The 19,362-nt window shown below is 34.4% G+C and overlaps 1 protein-coding gene across 1 annotated transcript in view; it reads right to left on the bottom strand.

Moving 5' to 3' along the window:
• Positions 1-15,934, bottom strand: part of GLIPR1L2 (GLIPR1 like 2) — a gene marked incomplete at both ends in the record, with an annotated part of 17,102 nt that extends 1,168 nt beyond the window's left edge. Inside the window, 4 exons of the mRNA XM_081058989.1 lie at positions 1,970-1,989; positions 6,369-6,472; positions 8,379-8,624; positions 15,701-15,934. Coding sequence (XP_080915115.1) covers positions 1,970-1,989; positions 6,369-6,472; positions 8,379-8,624; positions 15,701-15,934 — 604 coding nt within the window. The remainder of the gene's footprint in view (positions 1-1,969; positions 1,990-6,368; positions 6,473-8,378; positions 8,625-15,700) is intronic.
• Positions 15,935-19,362: the final 3,428 nt, after the last annotated feature.

The raw sequence follows: 19,362 nt of genomic DNA, 5'->3' as shown, positions 1-19,362 counted from the left end.
AATCTTAAAAAGAATCTGGAAAATCTTTGTGTATGGAAATGGAAAGACTTTCAATCATATCATTAACTAAAACAATTAAGGAATACACAGGAAATATAGTGTGCTCCTATTTGAATTATGAACACACATACACAGATTGATATACTTTTATATATGCACAGAATATGTCTTTTAGGATAAAACATTAGGGATGGTAATCAGAAGACAGAGATGGAAATATTACTTTCTCCTTGGTACTTTTGAATTTTCTTTCATGAATATGTATCAAGTATTAAACATATTTTTAAAAAATGAACTAAAATTATAATCCATAGAAAACAACAATAAAGAGGCTGTGTGTCATATGAGATCTAAGGCCCAGGAAAAATTGTAATCTGAAGAAAATATGTAACTGTAAATTTCTTCAACATTAATTAGGATTAAAGATAAAGGAATGTTGTATATCTTAACAAAAACAGCCACAGTATAACAGCTCCTTCCCCTAAAAAAATGCTTGGAACACTGAATGACTCAAAATAATAAAATAGAAAAAAAAGGAATAAGAAAGGATAAATAAACCTACAAATCTTTTCTTTTCAAAAATCAATATAATAGATTAAACCCTCGTGAGGCCCATTAAACAAGAAAGGCTGAAAAATATTCACTATTAAGAATTTTTCTACATTTTCTCTTCTTATAATTCTCTCCTTGTGCCTTTTTTCCAGAGAGAACTTGCTCTTTCAATTCTTACCCCATCACTTATATGTTCTAATATATTCTATCACTCTTTATTTATTGATGGCTTTCTTTAGCTTATAAAAATGAATTAGTAACCAAAGCTATAAATAATCGCTTTCACTCTACACATCTACCCCATTTCTTCTCTTCATTGCCAAACATTTATATCGAGTATTCTAAATTGGAATTATTTTTCAAACTGCAAGTTATGAGCTATTAAATGCGTTATGAAATCAGATTTAGTGCTTCACAACTAACCTTTTAAAATATGAGATAGATTAGAATGTTATATTTAACTTGGAATGAAATATTGTTTAATATAACATGTTTTTATTTTATTGTACATAGTAAGGCTACATATTTTTTGTAAAGTTTTTCTTTCAGTTATATACGTTTTGTAATTTTAAGATACCCATTTTTTCATATTTCAATATCTCTGAAATCAAGATACATGTTAATATTGATGGTGTCTTAAAATCACAGTTGGCCAGGCAGTGAATGTCATATGGTTGTCACTGTTCATTTGTGAACTTGTCATAGCTCTTCATATTGTCATCACTTCAAATGAATCACACACAGTGTTTGCATTTTGCGTATTTAAACTGCTATTCAAAATGTCTAAATGATTAGGATATATCATTGAATCATAAATTATTGTGCATCCAGGAAAGCATGGAAGGAGAACAACCTCACATCTAATGAAAACAGACTGATAAGAAAGCAAGTCTAAATGTTATTTTAAAAATCTGCCAGCCCAGTTCTAGTTTCCCCCTTACCTGACTAGTCTCTCTTTGTACTTCTTTGCTGGCTCCCTTGCCTGAAGTTGAAATATTTTAGTGATGTAGGGCTTAGTCCTTAAGAATCTTCTGTTCTGTTTTCCATACTTACATTCTTACAAGGTAGTTTCATTCAGGACTCAATTTTGCTCCAGGGCCTTTAGACCTGCATTTCCCACTACTAGTGAGAAACCTGTCCCAGAACATCATCTGACTAGTCGATGCTCATTTGTATTTACATTTCCCAGATATAGTACATTCCCACCTAATGTGTCGGAAACAGAACACTTGATCTACCCTCAAGTTCTGCTCCTCTGTAACTTGTCCTTATCTGATATAATGGAATCACCACTCATCCAGTTACTCAGACTGAAGACAGGCATCACCCTTGATTATTCTATTCCATTCACCCCTAAAAAAAAAATCTATTGGTAGGTATTATTGGCTCCACCTTCCAACTATATCCGGACTCTGACCTTTCCTTGCCATTTCCATGCTATGGAAGGCAGAATTCATGTCCTAGTCCATGGGAGTTGGCAGTAGTAGAGGAGAGCTTTTCTCCATGTGGTCATTCAGAGGCACTGGCCCATGTCACCTTGTGGTTCTGCCACCCTCTGCATCTACCCTGTACAGAGTCTCTGTAGCCAGCTAGTAGAGGAAGGAAGACCAAGAGTGGGATGGACCATGTAGGAAGTTTGTAAAGGCTGGGCCTGAAGTGGCCTACATTCCATTGGCCAAAGCTCAGTCACATGGCCCTATGCAATTTCTAGGAAGGCTGGGATATATATTCTAGCTGCTTTTCATGAAGTTAAGAGAATGGCACCACCTGCCATACTGTGTTTTCTTAACTATTAAAGAACATTTTCTTTACTAAGTAATTTTGGACATTATGATTCATTTCCTTTAAGGGTTCCGCCTTAGAGTCAAATTATTTTCGTCAATCCTAGATTTCTGGCTTTCCCCTTTGGCCTCTTTTCCCTCAAATACACATCTTAAGTCATATTAAGAAGTTCAAGGCTAATCTAATCAATACTGTTTTATTTTGCTTCGGAATACATAAGTCTTCACCTTTGAGGTTGATTCCACATAAAGAGCAATCAAGCTGCCTTATGTGTGTAACCTTTTGTATCTTTGAAAATGAAAAATACCCACTAGAAAATGATATATGTAAATATTCTTTCAGTTCCCTTTTTCTGATACATTATAAGCTATCTTAATCATTACATGGGTATCTTTATAGATTAGAAATATTTTCTTTTCTTTGATTATTTCTGCTCCATTTATTTTTCCCTGTTCTTTAGGAGCACCAATTTGTATTTATAGATTTATCTGTCCTATATATTTCCTCCCCTTTTTTCATATATATTTTGATTTCTATTCTCCATCTTTGTGTTCTGAGAAAAATTTTCAGTGTTTCCATTGACATATTTTCTCTATGGCCAAATCTGTCTTATTTTTCAATTCTGTATTAGTTTCCTGTGGCTACTTTAAAAAGTTACCGCAACCTGGATAGTTTAAAACAACAGAAATTTATTGTCTTCGTTTTGGAGGCCTGAAGTCCAAAGTCAAGGTATTGGCAATATTATGCTTCCTCCAACGGCTCAGAGAAGTTTTTGACTCTTCCAGCTTCTGGTGGCTTCAGGAGTTCCTCGGTTTGCAGATATATCACTCCAACCTTTTTCTCCGCGTGTGTCCTTCTCTTCTGTGTATCTAGTGATGAATCTCCCTCCCCTTCTCTCATGAGGATACATATGATTGCATTTAGGACCCAGCCAAATAATCCAGGATAAACTCAAGATCCTCATCTTAATCAAGTTTTTTGCCATGTAAGTTAATATTCACAGGTTCTGTGAATTAGGACCTGGATATATCTTTTGGGGGGCCACTATTCAGCCCACCACACATTCTAATTTTTAATTTGGCTCTCTTATGTCCATTTCTACTCAGTGTTTCATAATACTGTGATGGATTTATTTTTCCACCAACTATTCTTAAGAAAAATAGCTATGACTGACTATTTTGAGTACATATCAGATAAAACTTGGATTAAGTTGACTAATATATGTTCCAACCTAAATCCTTCACAAGTAGACTTGCCAAAATTTGTATTGAAGGACCTGTGGTTGATAGAAATTTTAAGACAAAGAAGCGTATGAGACAGGTAGGTGAAAAGAAGAGTAACTCTAGCAACCAGTAGCTTCATCTTATCACTATAGCTATGGGGTACCCCTGCATTCACTACTGTTATTAAGGTAACCAAATACCTACGCTTAACAAACGGAATTGTCATCTCTTCTTCCTCATTTTTTATTTTTCATTGTTTCAGGAGTATTTCATGAAGTTAATCACTTTGGGCATCTTGACTCAAGTTATTTGCTTGGCTTCCAAGTATTCTTACCAGCATTGTTTTGGTTTCTCTCATCTTTTAGCCTCTCTTCTTTTTCCTTTGCTAACTCATTTGCCTGAGTTGAAATATTGTAGCACTCTAAGACTTAGTTCCTAAATTAAGTTTCCGTACTCACACTCTCAAAAAGTGATCTCATTCAGAACTGTGACTTATTTCTACCTCAGGGCACTTATATTATCAGTTCTTTCTACTTGGAAACTTATCCCAGACCTCCATATAGCTAGTATTTTTCATGATTAATTTACATTTCCCACATTTGTATTTCTACTAATGAGTTCAAACATAAAACACATATCCTGATCTTCCTTGAGTTAATGGTTATCATCATTTTGGAAGGTAGTTACTTCCTGTTGTAGGAAGGTATTCATGTATAGGGTAAATAATCTCAAGGTAAGTAAGAAAGAATTTAAATTTCATATGGATAGCTTGACTAGAAGACTTTTTTTTTTATTAGTTTCAGGTGTACAAAACAGTGTAATAGTTAGACATTTATATCCCTCACAAAGTGATAAACCCCTTTTCCTAATCTATTACGTCTCCGATATTGTATATAGCTGTTACAATTCCATTGACTCTATTCCCTATGCTGTACTCCCCATCCTGTGACTATACACACACACACACACACACACACACGTTACATTATAGTTGACATTCAATTATTTTAGCTTCAGCTTCAGGTGTACAATGCAGTGATCAGGCATCTACACCGTTCATGAAGTGGTCTCCCTAATAAGACATGTGTCCATCGGATACCCTACAAAATCTTTACAACGTTATTGATTATATTCCCCAAACTGTCTTTTGTATCCCCGTGGCAATTTGTGGTTACCAATTTGTACTTTCTAATCCCCTCACCTTCTTCCTCATCCCCACCCAGCTCTCATCTAGCAATCCTCAATTTTTCCTCTGTATCTCTTGAGACCATTTCTGATTAGTTTGCTCATTTATTCCATTCTTTAGATTCCACATATAAGTGAGATCATATGGTATTTGTCTTTCTCAGTCTGACTTATTTCATTTAGCATAATGTTCTCTAGGTCCATCCATATCATTGCAAATAGTAAGATTTCATTCTTCTTTATGGCTGTGTAATACTCCATTGTATAAATATACCACGGTTTCTTAATCCAGTTGTCTACTGATGGGCATTTCGGTTTTCTATATCTTGGTTATTGTGAATAGCGCTGCAATAAACATAGGGTTGCATATATTTTTTGAATTAGCATTTTGGATTTCTCTGGATAGATACCTAAGAGTGGAATTGCTGGGTCATAAAGTAATTCTATTTCCAGTTTTTTGAGATACCTCCATACAGATTTCCATAGTGGCTGCACCAATCTGCAATCCCATCAACAGTGCATAAGGGTTCCCTTTTCTCCACATCCTCACCAGCACTTGTTCTTTGTTGATTTATTGATGGTAGCCATTCTGACTGGAGTGAGCTGGTATCTCATCGTGGCTTTTATTTGCATTTCCCTAATGATTAGTGAGGTTGAGCATTTTTCATATGTCTGTTGGCCATCTGCATGTTCTTTTTAGAAAATTGTCTTTTCATGTCCTCTGGACATTATTTAATTGGGTTTTTTTTGTTTTTTTGGTGTTGAGTTGAATGTGTTTTTTATAAATTTTGGATATTAACCCTTTATCTGATGTATCATTGACAAATGTCTTCTCCCATTCAGTAGGATGCCTTTTTGTTTTATTGGTGGTTTCCTTTGCTGTGAAAAAACTTTTTAGTTTGATGTAATCCTACATGTTTATTTTTTCTTTTACTTCCCTGGTCCAAGGGGATATATCATTAAAAATATTATTAAGGGTAACGTCTGCAAATTTACTTCCTGTATTTTCTTTTAGGAGTTTTGTGGTTTCAGATCTTACATTTAGTCTTTAATCCATTTTGAGTGTATTCTCGACTAGAAGTCTTCTAAAGTACTCTTTTTTCCTCTGAGATATTATGATTCCTTATATGTATACATATGAGATTTGCCCCAATTATTAATTCAACCTCCAAAGAATAGTCAATTAAAAGTGTTCTTCGTTACAAAACTGAGGTACTCCTGAAATAATTCATACAACATACATTTTAACGCATTTAACCTTATTTTCCTTTGACTTTTATTGTCAATATAGGAATAAACTATTTTAGAAAATCATTTAAAGTCTATGCTAATTAGATATTAGTCTATGCTAAGGATAGATATTATGAAATGATACCAAAGTTAAAAATTCCTTTTTAGGAAGTAATACTTGGCTAGTCTATACATAATATCAATATGCCCAAATTATGATTTATTTCATTATGGAATTGAAAATATTTTAGTATAAAATTTTTAATTAATCTTATATTTAATTATTTTATACTTAACAAAGACATTTATAAGAATATATTGAAAGTTAGGAAAACTTAACCTTAAAAAAATTCCCCATTTATTTTTATATTCCTTTTAAAATTTGAAGTAACTTACCCTGGTGCATAGTTGCATATGAAAATTGCTGCATGTTTAACATTTCCAATTTCTGAACATGGAGTAACAGCGCAACCAACTTTGTAAGACTTGTCCCAAACGAGCTTAAATAAAAATTCAAGGAAAATATGAAATTTAATTCTAAATATTTATTCTGTCATATTATAAATAATAATATATTCAATTCATATAGAACTTTTAACTAAACAATTTAAGAAATATGAACTATTCTTCATTTAGATACAGGTAGAGAATTATGATGGGTTTAGGGAAGCATTTCCAATACTGTATTTAGAGAAGCACTTTAATAGGTTCTACCATTACTGTAGATACACATTTTGAGAAACTCTGAATCAGATTAATGCATCAGAGCCAAAGGAAGGCATACTTGCTGAATCGATTTTCAACCTCGTTTTGAATCTAAAAGTTCTAAGTTATTGGCATAGAGGAAGAAGAAAAGAAAGGAGAAAAGGTTTGGAAGAATGGAAGTTGTGAATAGACGGGAGAAAAAGGAAGACACTAAGGTTATAGAAGGGAAGGAAAAGCAATACAAGAGTAAGGAGTAATTGAATGCTGTTCATGTTTCTCTTTTCTTTTGTTGAAGAAATTCCATTATAAAGTGGTGTCTGGGGTCATTATAAAATGGAGTCATTTAAAAAATTAATAAGATAGCTAGCTGGTTCTTATAAAAGGAAAAACATCTTAAATTGGAGTAAAAATATGGGAGTAATTAAAGACATTCTAGAAATTCTCTGTATGACTTTAATATTTCTAACACTTTCAAGTTAAAAAAAAGGACTTGCTTTGTTTTGTTAACTTCTGTGTGAGAGAGGAACATTTCTGTTTTCTTTTTCTCTTTATCTCAAGACTTAGTGGTTTAAAAATATGATTTTTAAAGAAATAGAGTGATGCATTAAGAGAAGAGAGAATAGAATGTCTGCAATCGTTAGAGCAGGTCAAAAGCAGGAAACAAAAATGTCTAAGATACTAGAATTAAGGAGTAAGAAATTCAGTGGAATAGGTCAGGGAGTAGACTGGGTTAGTTTTATTGAGAGTATTGAAGTCATATTAAGGAGTCTAGCTTTTATATGAATAAGACCATAGAGAACCACTAAAACTTTCTAGAATAAGAAAGATCAAATATTTTTTGAAACATGATTCATTTGATGAAACAGAAAGACGTAAGTTCAGCATGAAAAAATTCCAAGATCTTAATTTCTACATAAAACATGACATCAGAGTCTACTGATTGAAAAATAATATTTTAAATCAGCTTCGAAGTTTATTCAATAATTTCCTGACACAAATATTTATTGAATACCTAAATAATGTCATGTTGTTTTGAGAATATACAGATAAGAAGACAAAGCCCCTGCCCTTAGTGTAATATCATGTATAGATGAGTATAAAACAATGTGATGTGTGAAATAATATTAATATATGTATGTACAGGAAATAACAAATAATTTCCTGTAACAATGTACAGGAAATAATTTCCTGTACAGGAAATAACAGGAAATAATACTGAATAACAGTTCAGTATTCTTGGACTATAAAGTGTAATGGTGGATTGTTAGACATGAGGAAGGGTAATGATACTATTGATTTGTACTTTAAATGTTTTAATCAATCAGTTATACAATAATATGTATACTGATCTGTGCAAAACTATCAACTCTATATTTATGTTTATAATCAACAATTAAAAAAATAATTTTTATGTGCTGTTCCTTCCTTTTCCAGTGTGCATTGTTTTTAGAGAAGCACTTTTCATCTTTGAATCTGGAGATTAGAGTTCCTTTATTTAAGGGAATGTTTTAATTGTATGGCTCACATAAGAGATGGAATCATACACATTTTGAAGATCTAGGACTGATAAGAATTTTGATTCTACTAGAAGTAATAATTTTACCATTTGAGTTTATGTATAAAATTGAAACATTATCAATAAAAACTTAATAACAAAGCAATTAAGTGGTTTATTAAATTAATAATATAAAAATTAGATACCTGTATATAATTAGAACAATCATTGGAGCAACTGTCATTTTCAAAATGGTACTTTTTCCTCTCTGCATACCAACTTCTGATAGCAATACTTGCAGTAAACTCGTTTTCAGGGCCGACCCATATGTTTTCACCAATACCATTAAATTTAGGGTGGGCCATCTTTACTTCTTCTAAATGAGTATTATGCTTAAACACACATTTTTTCCCCCATGCTCTAGCAGTCCGTGACAAAGCTACATCCCAAGTCTGGAAAAAAAAATGCAAAAAGCAAAGAAAACAAAATAATAATAATGAGGTTTCTCTGTGCCCTAAATTATTTTTTTTTGAGTTATCATAGATTTAAGGAAAATGATTCTACATAGTAATACAATCATTTAATATATTCCTCTAAGAACTATTTATTGAGCACTGACTTTATGCAAATTATTGTATTGTGAAGAATAAAATATGAATTCAGGCATAAATCTTTTTCCTCCAGTTGCTTACTGTTAGGATAACAACTCGGGATATTATACATATATATAAAATTTTAACACAATTGTAGTTAGTAAATGTTATAAAAGAGGCATATTTGAAGTTTTATGGATATTCCCAGAAATGTGAGCAAATTTCACAAGATGCTGCTACCTGGTTAGCTATCTGGAAATATCCAGAAATATGTACTTTTATCATTATTTAAAAACTCATTAAGTTCATTATATAGTTTAGGACAAGAACAAAAATAACACATAGTAAAATCAACAAAATAGCAGTAAAATCCAAACGCTAAGTACATGTGTTATGGTGTATCTGAAAGTAAACATTTCTGAAAACTAATGCTAAGATTTCCTTAGAGTTTTTTGAATTAATGTCATAGATTATACATATATACAATACAGAAAATAAACAAATCAGGCCTTTAGAATACCTCCCCCCCAACTATTAACCTCCCCAAAGGTAATCATTGTTTAAGAAAATTGCTCTGTGTATATTTCTCTATCTCTATATATACACATTCATATATAAGATACAAACGGATGTTTTAAATGAGTATTTTGTGATTTTTTTCCCCTTGCACTCTTGTAATCATACCATTCACAATATTATTGGCCTAAAACTTGCAGTTTTAACTTAGGTTGTTCCATATTAGCACAACTAGATCTACCTAATTTTTACAATCTCTACATGGCATTCTTTAGTATGGATAGCACATAATAAATGTCACCACTCCACACTAATGAATGCCAACTATAATTTTATGTGTATAATGTGATGGCTCGGTGTGAGGTCGGGGTGGTGGTGGATGGGGGGAGGGGGGTTCACGGTGTGAGGGATGTAAAAATAAAATAAAATAAAATAAAACTATTAAAAAAAAATTGTCACCACTCCACTACGAGTGGCCCTTAAGATTGTTTCTCATTTGCAAACAATGTTTCATGGACCATCCTTCTACATTATGCCTTATTTTACATATTGTTTACACACCAGGTGCTTACTATAGGTACTTACTATGTACTAGTCACTATTCTGTTTTTTTATGCATTATTTCACTCAATGTTCAAAATAATCTTTATGAGGTATGCATTATTATTAATCTCTCTGTTCCACAAAGGAAGTAACAAAAATGCAAACAAGTTAATAGTTTAGTTTTACCCACTTATAGGCAGTAAATTGTGAAACCTAAATTTAAACCCAGGGAGTCTAACTCTCAATTCCAAGGTCTTTACTTTATTGTTTCCCATGATGATGTGCAAGTAAGTTACGATATCAAAAATTCCTTTGCCAAGCCATGAATACAATTACAATTGAAAAAAGGCTAAATTTTCTTTTTTTTTAATTATATAATACAGTGTTATCAACTACAGTCACTATACTTTTACCAACTCTTCTTATTTCTCCTACCTCCAGCCCTGGAAACTACTTTTCTACTCTTGGTTTCTGTGATATATATATATATATATATATATATATATTTTTTTTTTTTGTTTTGTTTTGTTATATTACACATATGACACCATGCAGCTTTTGTCTTTCTTTGATAGGCCTCTTTTTTTTTCATTTTTAAAATTTTTAATTTTTATTTATTGCGGTGACATTTGTTAGTAAAATTAAATAGATTTCAGGTGTACAATTCTGTATTACATCATCTATAAATCCCATAGTGTGTTCACCACCCAGAATCAGTTCTCCTTCCATCACCATATATTTGATCCCCCTTACCCTCATCTTCCATTCCCCACCCCCAACTGGCTTATTTCACTTAGTATAATGACCTCAAGGTCCATCTAATTTGTTTCAAATGGCAGGATTTCCTTCTTTCTCATGGCTGAATAATATTCCATTGTATATATACTCTACTTCTTTATCCATTCATTCATTGATGGACACTTAGATTGTTCCCATATCTTGGCTATTGTAAATAATGCTGCAATGAACATGGGAGTACAGATATTTCTTTGATATCCTGTTTTCCTTTGGATATATACCCGGAAGTGGAATTGTTGGGTCATATGGTAGTTCTATTTTTAATTTTTTGAGGACCCTACATACTATTTTGTTTTGGGTGGCAAAACTATGCTCAACAACTAAATTTGTTTTGCCAGTATTTTATTGAACATAGGTTCATTACAGGAATCACAATAATTCCATAAGTCTACAGTTACAGGATGTCTATTAATAAGCCAATAAAAAAATAACGCACTCCAAAGCAATGATAGTTTAATTATACTATTGTTCCAGGCAAGGGGAGACGAAGGGAATAAAGTCCAAATTTAGTTGAGGCGTACTTTTTACAAGCTGGGACTCAGGAAAGACAGCTTTAGAGCTGATGTCCAGCTGCCAGCAAAAAAGAAAAAGCCATTTGTTGGTAGAGCACATTGCTAGGGAATGATGGCATTGGTGTTGGTAGGCAAGCTGATTTCCTTCATGGAACTGCTGCACTGTTTTGGCCACTGTCAGTAAAAGAGTAGCCTTTATTATGGTACGAGCTAATGCCCCAAGGTCTCCAAAGAGCTATTTAGGTGAACAGAGTGGCCCTGACCAGACAAAAACTCTTGAATAGTCCTCTCAAACTCTCAGTATTTATAGTCTAAATGTTCCCTTGCCATAGTTGCTTCTTCAGATGTTTTTTTATTGATAAGCTCCCAACAATGTCTCTCAGCAGCAGAGCGCCTAAGTGCTTATCAACAACAGATGAGATGATGACATCCTGACACATCTTACCTCACTTTTATGTCAATACAACTTTGAAAAACAACTTCATTTTTGTCATATACAAATGGATTTGAAATCATATCAAACCAATATACAACATGTTTCCCGTTGTGGCTGAACCTATCTACATTCCTACCAACAGTGCATAAGAGTTCCTTTTTCTCCATATACTTGCCAATGCTCACCTCTTGTCTTTTTGATGATAGTCATTTTAACAGGTGTGAGGTGATATCTCATTGTGGTTTTGATTTGCATTTCCCTGATGATTGGTCATATTAAGTGCCTTTCATGTAATTGTTGGCTAAAACTATAAAATTCTTAGAGAAAACAAAGGGGAAAAACTTTATGACATTAGGTTTCACAATTATTTCTTCAATATATCTCCCAAAGCATAGGCAATAAGATAAAAAATAGATAAATTAGACTTCATCAAAATTAAAAACTTTTGTGCATCAAAGGATACTATCAACACAATGAAAAGGAAACATATGGAACAAGAGAAAACATTTACAAATCATATATCTGATAAGGGATTGATATCCAGAATGTATAAATAATTCCTTCAATGAACAACAGGAAAACCTGACCAAATATTGAGCAAAGGAGTTGAATACACATTTCTCAAAAGAAGATATACAAATGGCCAATAAACACCTGAAAAGATGCTCGACATAATTATACTTTAGGGAAATGCAAATCAAAACCGTAATGACATATCACTTCATACCCTTTAAGATGGATATATATATATATATATATATATATATATATATATATATATAAAATAGAAAATAACAAGTATTGGAAAGAATGTAGAGAAGTTACAACCCTCATGTACTGCTGGTGGGAATGATAAATGGTGCAGCCGCTATGGGAAACAGAATAGCAGTTCTTGAAAAAATTAAACATAGAATTTCCATATGTTCCAGCAATTCCAGTTCTGGGTATATATACAATAGAAGTGAGGGCAGGGAATCAAACAGATATTTGTACCCATGCCCATGTTCATAGCAGCATTATTCATAGTACCCAAAAGGTGAAAGCAACCTACGTGTCCATCAACAGATGAATGGATAAACAGAATGTGGTATATACACAAAATGTGATATTATTCAGCCTTAAAAAGGATGGAAATTCTGACACTGCAACATGGATGAACCTTGAAAACATTATGCTAAGTGAATTAAGTCAGTCACAAAGAGAAATACTGAATGATTGCTATATGAAGTGTTTCGAGCAGTCAAATTCATAGAGAAAGCAGAATGAATGATGTTTTCCAGAAACTGGGAGAAGAAGGGTATGGGAAGTTAGTGTTTAATGGGTACAGAGTTTCAACTGGGGAAGATGAAAATGTTCTGGAGATGAATGGTGGTTATGGTTGTGCAACAATGTGAATGTACTTCATGCCATAGAACGGTACATTTAAAGATGGTTAAAATGTTAAATTTTATGTTGTGCATATTTTACAACAGTAAAGAAAACAATAATTTTTTGAGTTTAATAACAAAAGTAGAACAATAATATTAGATGACAACAACAGCATGGGCACGGGTAGGGAACATTCAGAATTTGTGTTGTACGATCTTTTTTATATTTGGAAGGAGGCTATAGATTGAGATTAACTTTGGACTTTGTAAAGTTATACATACATTAAAATGTTAAGAATAACCAGTAAAAAATAAAAATAAAATGTATGATTTTCAAACCTGTCAAGGAAAAGTTCTAAGAAGGCTGTACTATTATGATAGTCTATCTATTTATAGTCACTATTTACATCCTAGCAAAGCATTGTAAAATACACACCAACTTTTAGAAAGAAGAGAAGGGTAAAAGTTTAGGTTGGGGCTTTAAACTGTACTCAATACAGTATTCCTTTAAAAATATTCATATATATACATATATATAGTGGGTACACAGGTGTCTGCTATATTAATCTCTACATTCTTTATATTTGAATACAATAGAGATTAGAAATACATAACCTTTAAAAAGTTTCATTATAAAGTATTGTGTTTATTAATAATCAGAAAGAAGGCTAATCTTCAAACTTGGAAGAAATGGAACTAATCAGTAAGGGGGAGAATAGCTAAAACTCTCAAGTATCCCCAAATTCTATGATTAAATTAAAAAGATAAAAATTGGCCTGGTGGCTCAGGGGGTTGGAGCTCTGTGCTCCTAATGCCGAAGGCTACCGGTTCGATTCCCACATGGGCCAGTGGACTCTCAACCACAAGGGTGCCAGTTCAATTCCTCGACTCCCACAAGGGATGGTGGGCTCTGCCCCCTGCAACTAACAACAGCAACTGGACCTGGAGCAGAGCTAAGCCCTCCACAACTAAGATTGAAAGGACAACAACTTGACTTGGAAAAAGTCCTGGAAATACACACTGTTCCCCAATGAAGTCCTATTCCCCTTCCCCAATAAAATCTTAAAAAAAAAAAAATTGGCTTGGAAAAAACTATCTTCAGCAAATAGTACTCAATCCTAGTATAAGAAAACATATAAACAGAAGAGGAAACACCGAAATACAAAAGGTAAAGAAAATGAACAAGAAAAAACTACAATATGTCCAATAAAAATAGCATTTTGAAATTAACATCGAAATGAAATAAAATTTTATAATTTATTAGCAAGTGATTAAAAATGTCCAAGCCAGTGGGGATGTGGTGAAAACAGAACATTTATATACTCCTGGTACATGCTTAATTTGGCACTCTTTTTTTTTTTTTAAAAGATTTTATTGGGGAAGGGGAACAGGACTTTATTGGGGAACAGTGTGTACTCCCAGGACTTTTTCCAAGTCAAGTTGTTGTCCTTTCAATCTTAGTTGTGGAGGGTGCAGCTCAGCTCCAGGTCCAGTTGCCGTTGCTAGTCGCAGGGGGCGCAGCCCACCATCCCTTGCCGGACTCGAGGAATTGAACCGCCAACCTTGTGGTTGAGAGGACGCGCTCCAACCAACTGAGCCATCTGGGAGCTCAGCGGCAGCTCAGCTCAAGGTGCCATGTTCAATCTTAGTTGCAGGGGCGGAGCCCACCATCTCTTGTGGGAGTCGAGGAATCGAACTGGCAACCTTGTGGTTGAGATCCCACTGGCCCATGTGGGAATGGAACTGGCAGCCTTCGGAGTTAGGAGCCAGGAGCTCCAAATGCCTGAGCCACCGGGCCGGCCCAATTTGGCACTCTTTAGAACAGCAATTACCATGTATCATATAAATTAAAAATATCACATCCTTAATTTATATTTATCCCATTTTTGGAGTATGTACTAAGGAACTAATCATTAGGAAGAAGAGACTTGTGTCTACTGAGATAGTCCTTGCGGTATCATTTGTAATGTAAATTGGAAGCTCCCAATTGCCTGATTGGAATAGCTATGTACTCAATAAATTTTGCAGTCACTGTTTTATGATAACCACAAAGACTCTAGCAAGAAGAGAACCTCTAGCAACAAGGGAACCTTTGGTGAGATGCTAAATAGAAACTGGGGGAGGGGATGAGAAAGAAGCACAAACAACACTGTAAGGGAATGCAAAATCAGGGCTGGACTAGGGTGAGGTGACTGAGACATTCCCTCGGGAGCAAAATAGAGGGTGGCTACCAAAAAACTCAACAATCAAGCTAAGTAATATTTTTAAAAGGCAAAATTAATGTAAAAACATCCATGATGAAAAAAAAAATGAAAATTTTAAAGAAAAACAGGATCTTACTTTTCTGCAGTGCCTCACTTGCCTCCAAGTGAAGGCCAAGGATCCTGTCTTTTAAACTGATAGCCTTCATCAATATTTTTGCATTGATTTGAAATTAACATATATATATTAACATATATATGTATTGCATTAAACTGTCACTTTCTCGAACTGAAGCCCCTTACATTTTGCACCTCAGACGCGAGCCTCTAAACACCCTAGTCCCAGCCCTGTGCAAAAGCTCGGTAAGAAGTGTTAGAGTGACAGCGGTTTTCATTTCTTGAGTGTATAAACTTTACTGAGTACGTCGTTTCAAAGGCAAACTGAAAGTGCGGCTCCTCGCGATCCTTAAGCCTCAGAGCAGTGGCCCAGACTTTGTCAGGCCGAGGGAGGGCATGGTGACAAGGGTTGTTGGAGGTTCGGCCAACCGCCTCTGGGCCTCACCATGAAGCGCAAGTTAGCCCCTGTGGGCGTGACGTTGCCGCGGAGCTCATTGTGGAGGTTCACGTACTCATTGATAAACCTTACGTCCTCTTCGTGCGGCAAAAACTTCTCGCTCGAACCGGAAGCCAGCAGTAGTAGCCAGAGCTCACAGAGCCACAGCTTCAAAGCACACGCTCGCGTCAGCTGGAGCGATGGGACGTACCACTCACGGGCAAGGATCCCTGGAGCCTCCATTGTTCACCGGTCGCAGCTAAGCCAGTGCGCACGCGCCGGCCCGCCTCGGTGACCTGCCAATCTACGGGGCGATGCGGAGAAGCCCTACCCCGCCTCGCTTGGAGCGGAAGGGAAAGCCAGAGCGGAAGCCAAAGCCAGAGCGGAAGCCAAAGCCAGAGCGGAAGCCAGCACTTCCGGGTGGGGAAAGCTCCTAACTGTTGGCTCGACTCATCAGAGAGGCTTGGGTGCAGTTTGTGTACAAAATGAAAATATTTTATATATTTCTCGTGAATTAAAACGTTGACCACGAAGTGGAAAAAATAAAAGAGAGGCTTGGGTTAAATGAGTGCAGGCTTGTCACTTTAATTAATGTAGCTAGATATTATCCAGAGTTGATTTCTGACACCAAATGATGTCATCGTTTATTAATGAGCCATCTGTTCAGTAAATGCCAGTGGCTGAGTAATTCACAAGTCTGGGGAATCTAACTATTCAAGGGTAAACGATCATTCTTCTGTGATAGAGATGAAAATTCATGTATTTTTTTCTTACCTGTTGAATTGGGAATTTAACGCAGGACGCACCTTTTCTTTTCCTCATTGACAGAAAAATATCCTCTTTAAGGAGGACTTCCTCATTGAGATTTTCTCTCTGTTTTAATGATCCTTTGTGGGAAACCACAAAATAAATGGAAGTTTGGAAAGCCCAGCATTTAGGGGGTAAACGAGGGATCATCAAATTCTCATAAGGTTAAAATATTTCCATCTCTTATCTAACCAGCACTTTATAGACAACGTGGAATGTTAATATTAATCTGTGTCAAATTGTCTAGTTCACAGTAAAGAACTTATTGTTTTCATTTCTTCCTTCACACAGAAATGGCTAGTGTCCTAGCATGTGTTGGCCTGCACTTTTACCTCCAAACATCTTAAGAGTACTTGCTTTGAAGAATATAAGTTCTAGGCACAAAATAAAAGCATGTATTTGTTTGAGGGTACACAGTTGCATATAACCTATTGTGCTTGATAGCATTAAGGAGATAATTCAAAATCAGTGATACTCGGGCAGAATTTTGCCGCAAAGAAAGCATTGTAACTGGTTGGCCAAAATATCTAAAAAGAAATGGCCTAAAAAAATTATCTATGGTGTACACAATGGAAAGCAGTAGACTTCACAAGATTGTCTTTTAGTAAATATTAATTACCAGAGAATGTGTTAGGGGTTTGAGAAAGACCAATAGACAAGCACAGACGTACTTTCAGTTTAGAAAACTAGCAAATTGGCAGCTTTTATATCATGTGAAAAATAAAAAGCCAAAATGCAATTGCAACATATATGGAACAACTAACATATTTGAGTACCATGGAAGCCTTTGTGGAGAATGTGACATCAAGAAAGCGAAGCACACAGCTGAAAGAGTGCATTCTAAACAAAGGAAAAAGCATGTAATATGCCTGGAGAGCTGAAAAGGCTGAGTGTTTTATATGACCAGAGCCTATTTTAGGGGTGAAGTTGGTAAGTGATCAAAGATGGAATTCCTTTATTATGTTGGTACTGTTAGAGTATAAAAACTGCTACAGTAAAGCATGAGATAAACAGAATAACGCTTGCTATCCTAGATTACAAGAAATTTTAGGCACTTTTACTAGTCCCATGTATTGGGCTTATTCTCTGACACATCACCCATAGGAAATCATCATATCCTCTGCTTAAACCATTACACCAGCAGGGAAGTCACCATCTTTCAGGCTGCCCATTCCATTGCTAGACACCTCACTCATTAATAAGTATTTCTTTAGGACTTTCTTTGTGTCAGAGACCATGTTAGAGCTACAAATGCTGAATAAGCTAGGTATGTTAACTTACAGTTAAAGACAATACAGACAAATCATCAAACAATTACAATACAGAATAGTAAATGCTATAGTTAATTTCTTTCAAAAATCCTTACTATGTGTTATGCACTATTTTTTTTATTGTGGTAAATTATAAATAACAAAATTTACCATTTTAACTATTTTTAGTGTAAAATTCAGTGGCAATTGCCTTTACAGTGCTCTATAATCATCACGAGTGCTTCCAGAACTACCTGCGCTGTTTTAAATGCTTTGAAAATGTCAACTCATTTAAGAGATAAAAACCTTAAGAAACAGATATTATCTCCATTTTACAGATGGAAAAATTGAGAAAAAGTGGGAAGATGCACTTCATTAAAATGTAAAGAGAAGATAACTGGGAAAGATATTTGGTAGATAAATGTCAAAGGATTAAAATCACTGATGTGCTATTAAGGTACACACACATTTAATAATAATTTAATATTCCTAAGAAAATAAATAGTACCATCAGAAAAAAGAATGAAGGAAGTGAACAGGAACAACAACAACTATAAAAGCCAAAAACAATGTGGTGGAAGGTGGTCTCAGGAACTAAACTACAGTTTGCCTTTATCCCAAAGTCCAAACCATAAAATAGAGTATAACTCTGGGTATATTTATATGCAATTTTGACTCCTAAATTTACATTACTCTGAATATTCTTTTTGTTTGTTTGTTTCAGGTTTACAAAACAATGTAATAGACATTCACACCCCTCACAAAGTGATAACCCCCCAGTCTACTATCCCTCTGACATCAAATATAGCTGTTACAATTCCATTGACTATATTCCCTATGCTGTACTCCACCTCCCATGAAAAAAAAATATATATGTTAATATATATATGTCATTATAGTTGACATTCAATATTATTCAACTTCAGCTTCAGGTGTTTAACACAGTGATCAGGCATCTACACAGTTACTCTTAATATTTGTAAGGTTAATATTTATTTAGTATGGTTATATGTATGCAACAAGTCTTAGAAATCCTCAGAAATCTTCAGAAATCCTTAGAAAAAGGACAGCATTCCCCCAAACTATCTTAACTCTCAAAAATATAAATCTGAATGCAGTTTATGAAAATATGTGAAAGTTTACCAGTAGTTCAAGAAATGAAAATTAATAGCATTTACCTCAGAATTATTGAGAGGATTATATAAATTAGTATACGTGAAGCTCTTAGTGCTTGGCATATTGAAAACATTACTTAGTGTTAGGTATGACTATTATTAAATTAATACTGTTAATAAATAATATCTCATTTTTACTTATATTGACAAGGACTGAAATAAATTTTTCATGCTTAACATACTTATTGAATTATTCTTATGATAATCAGTGTGATCTCACTATCTACAAGACGCAAATCCAATGTGCAATTCCAGTTGAGTGGTGGTTTTGACTTGGGGGCATTGCAAGGGGGCATTCCTGAGGGAAAATGGGAGTTCCACTGAGAATGATGATTATGAGATTTGTTGGTTTCTTTTATGGCAGGGTGTGAGTCCACGTATATTTAATTACAGATTATACGCATTACTTAGTTTTAACTAAGCCAAGTATAACAAAATG

Source organism: Rhinolophus hipposideros (genome assembly GCF_964194185.1).
Source record: "Rhinolophus hipposideros genome assembly, chromosome: 9".
In the NCBI taxonomy this organism is placed as follows: Eukaryota; Metazoa; Chordata; class Mammalia; order Chiroptera; family Rhinolophidae; genus Rhinolophus; species Rhinolophus hipposideros.
Note: the sequence above shows the minus strand (reverse complement) of the source record. Positions and strands in the feature narration are given on the sequence as shown.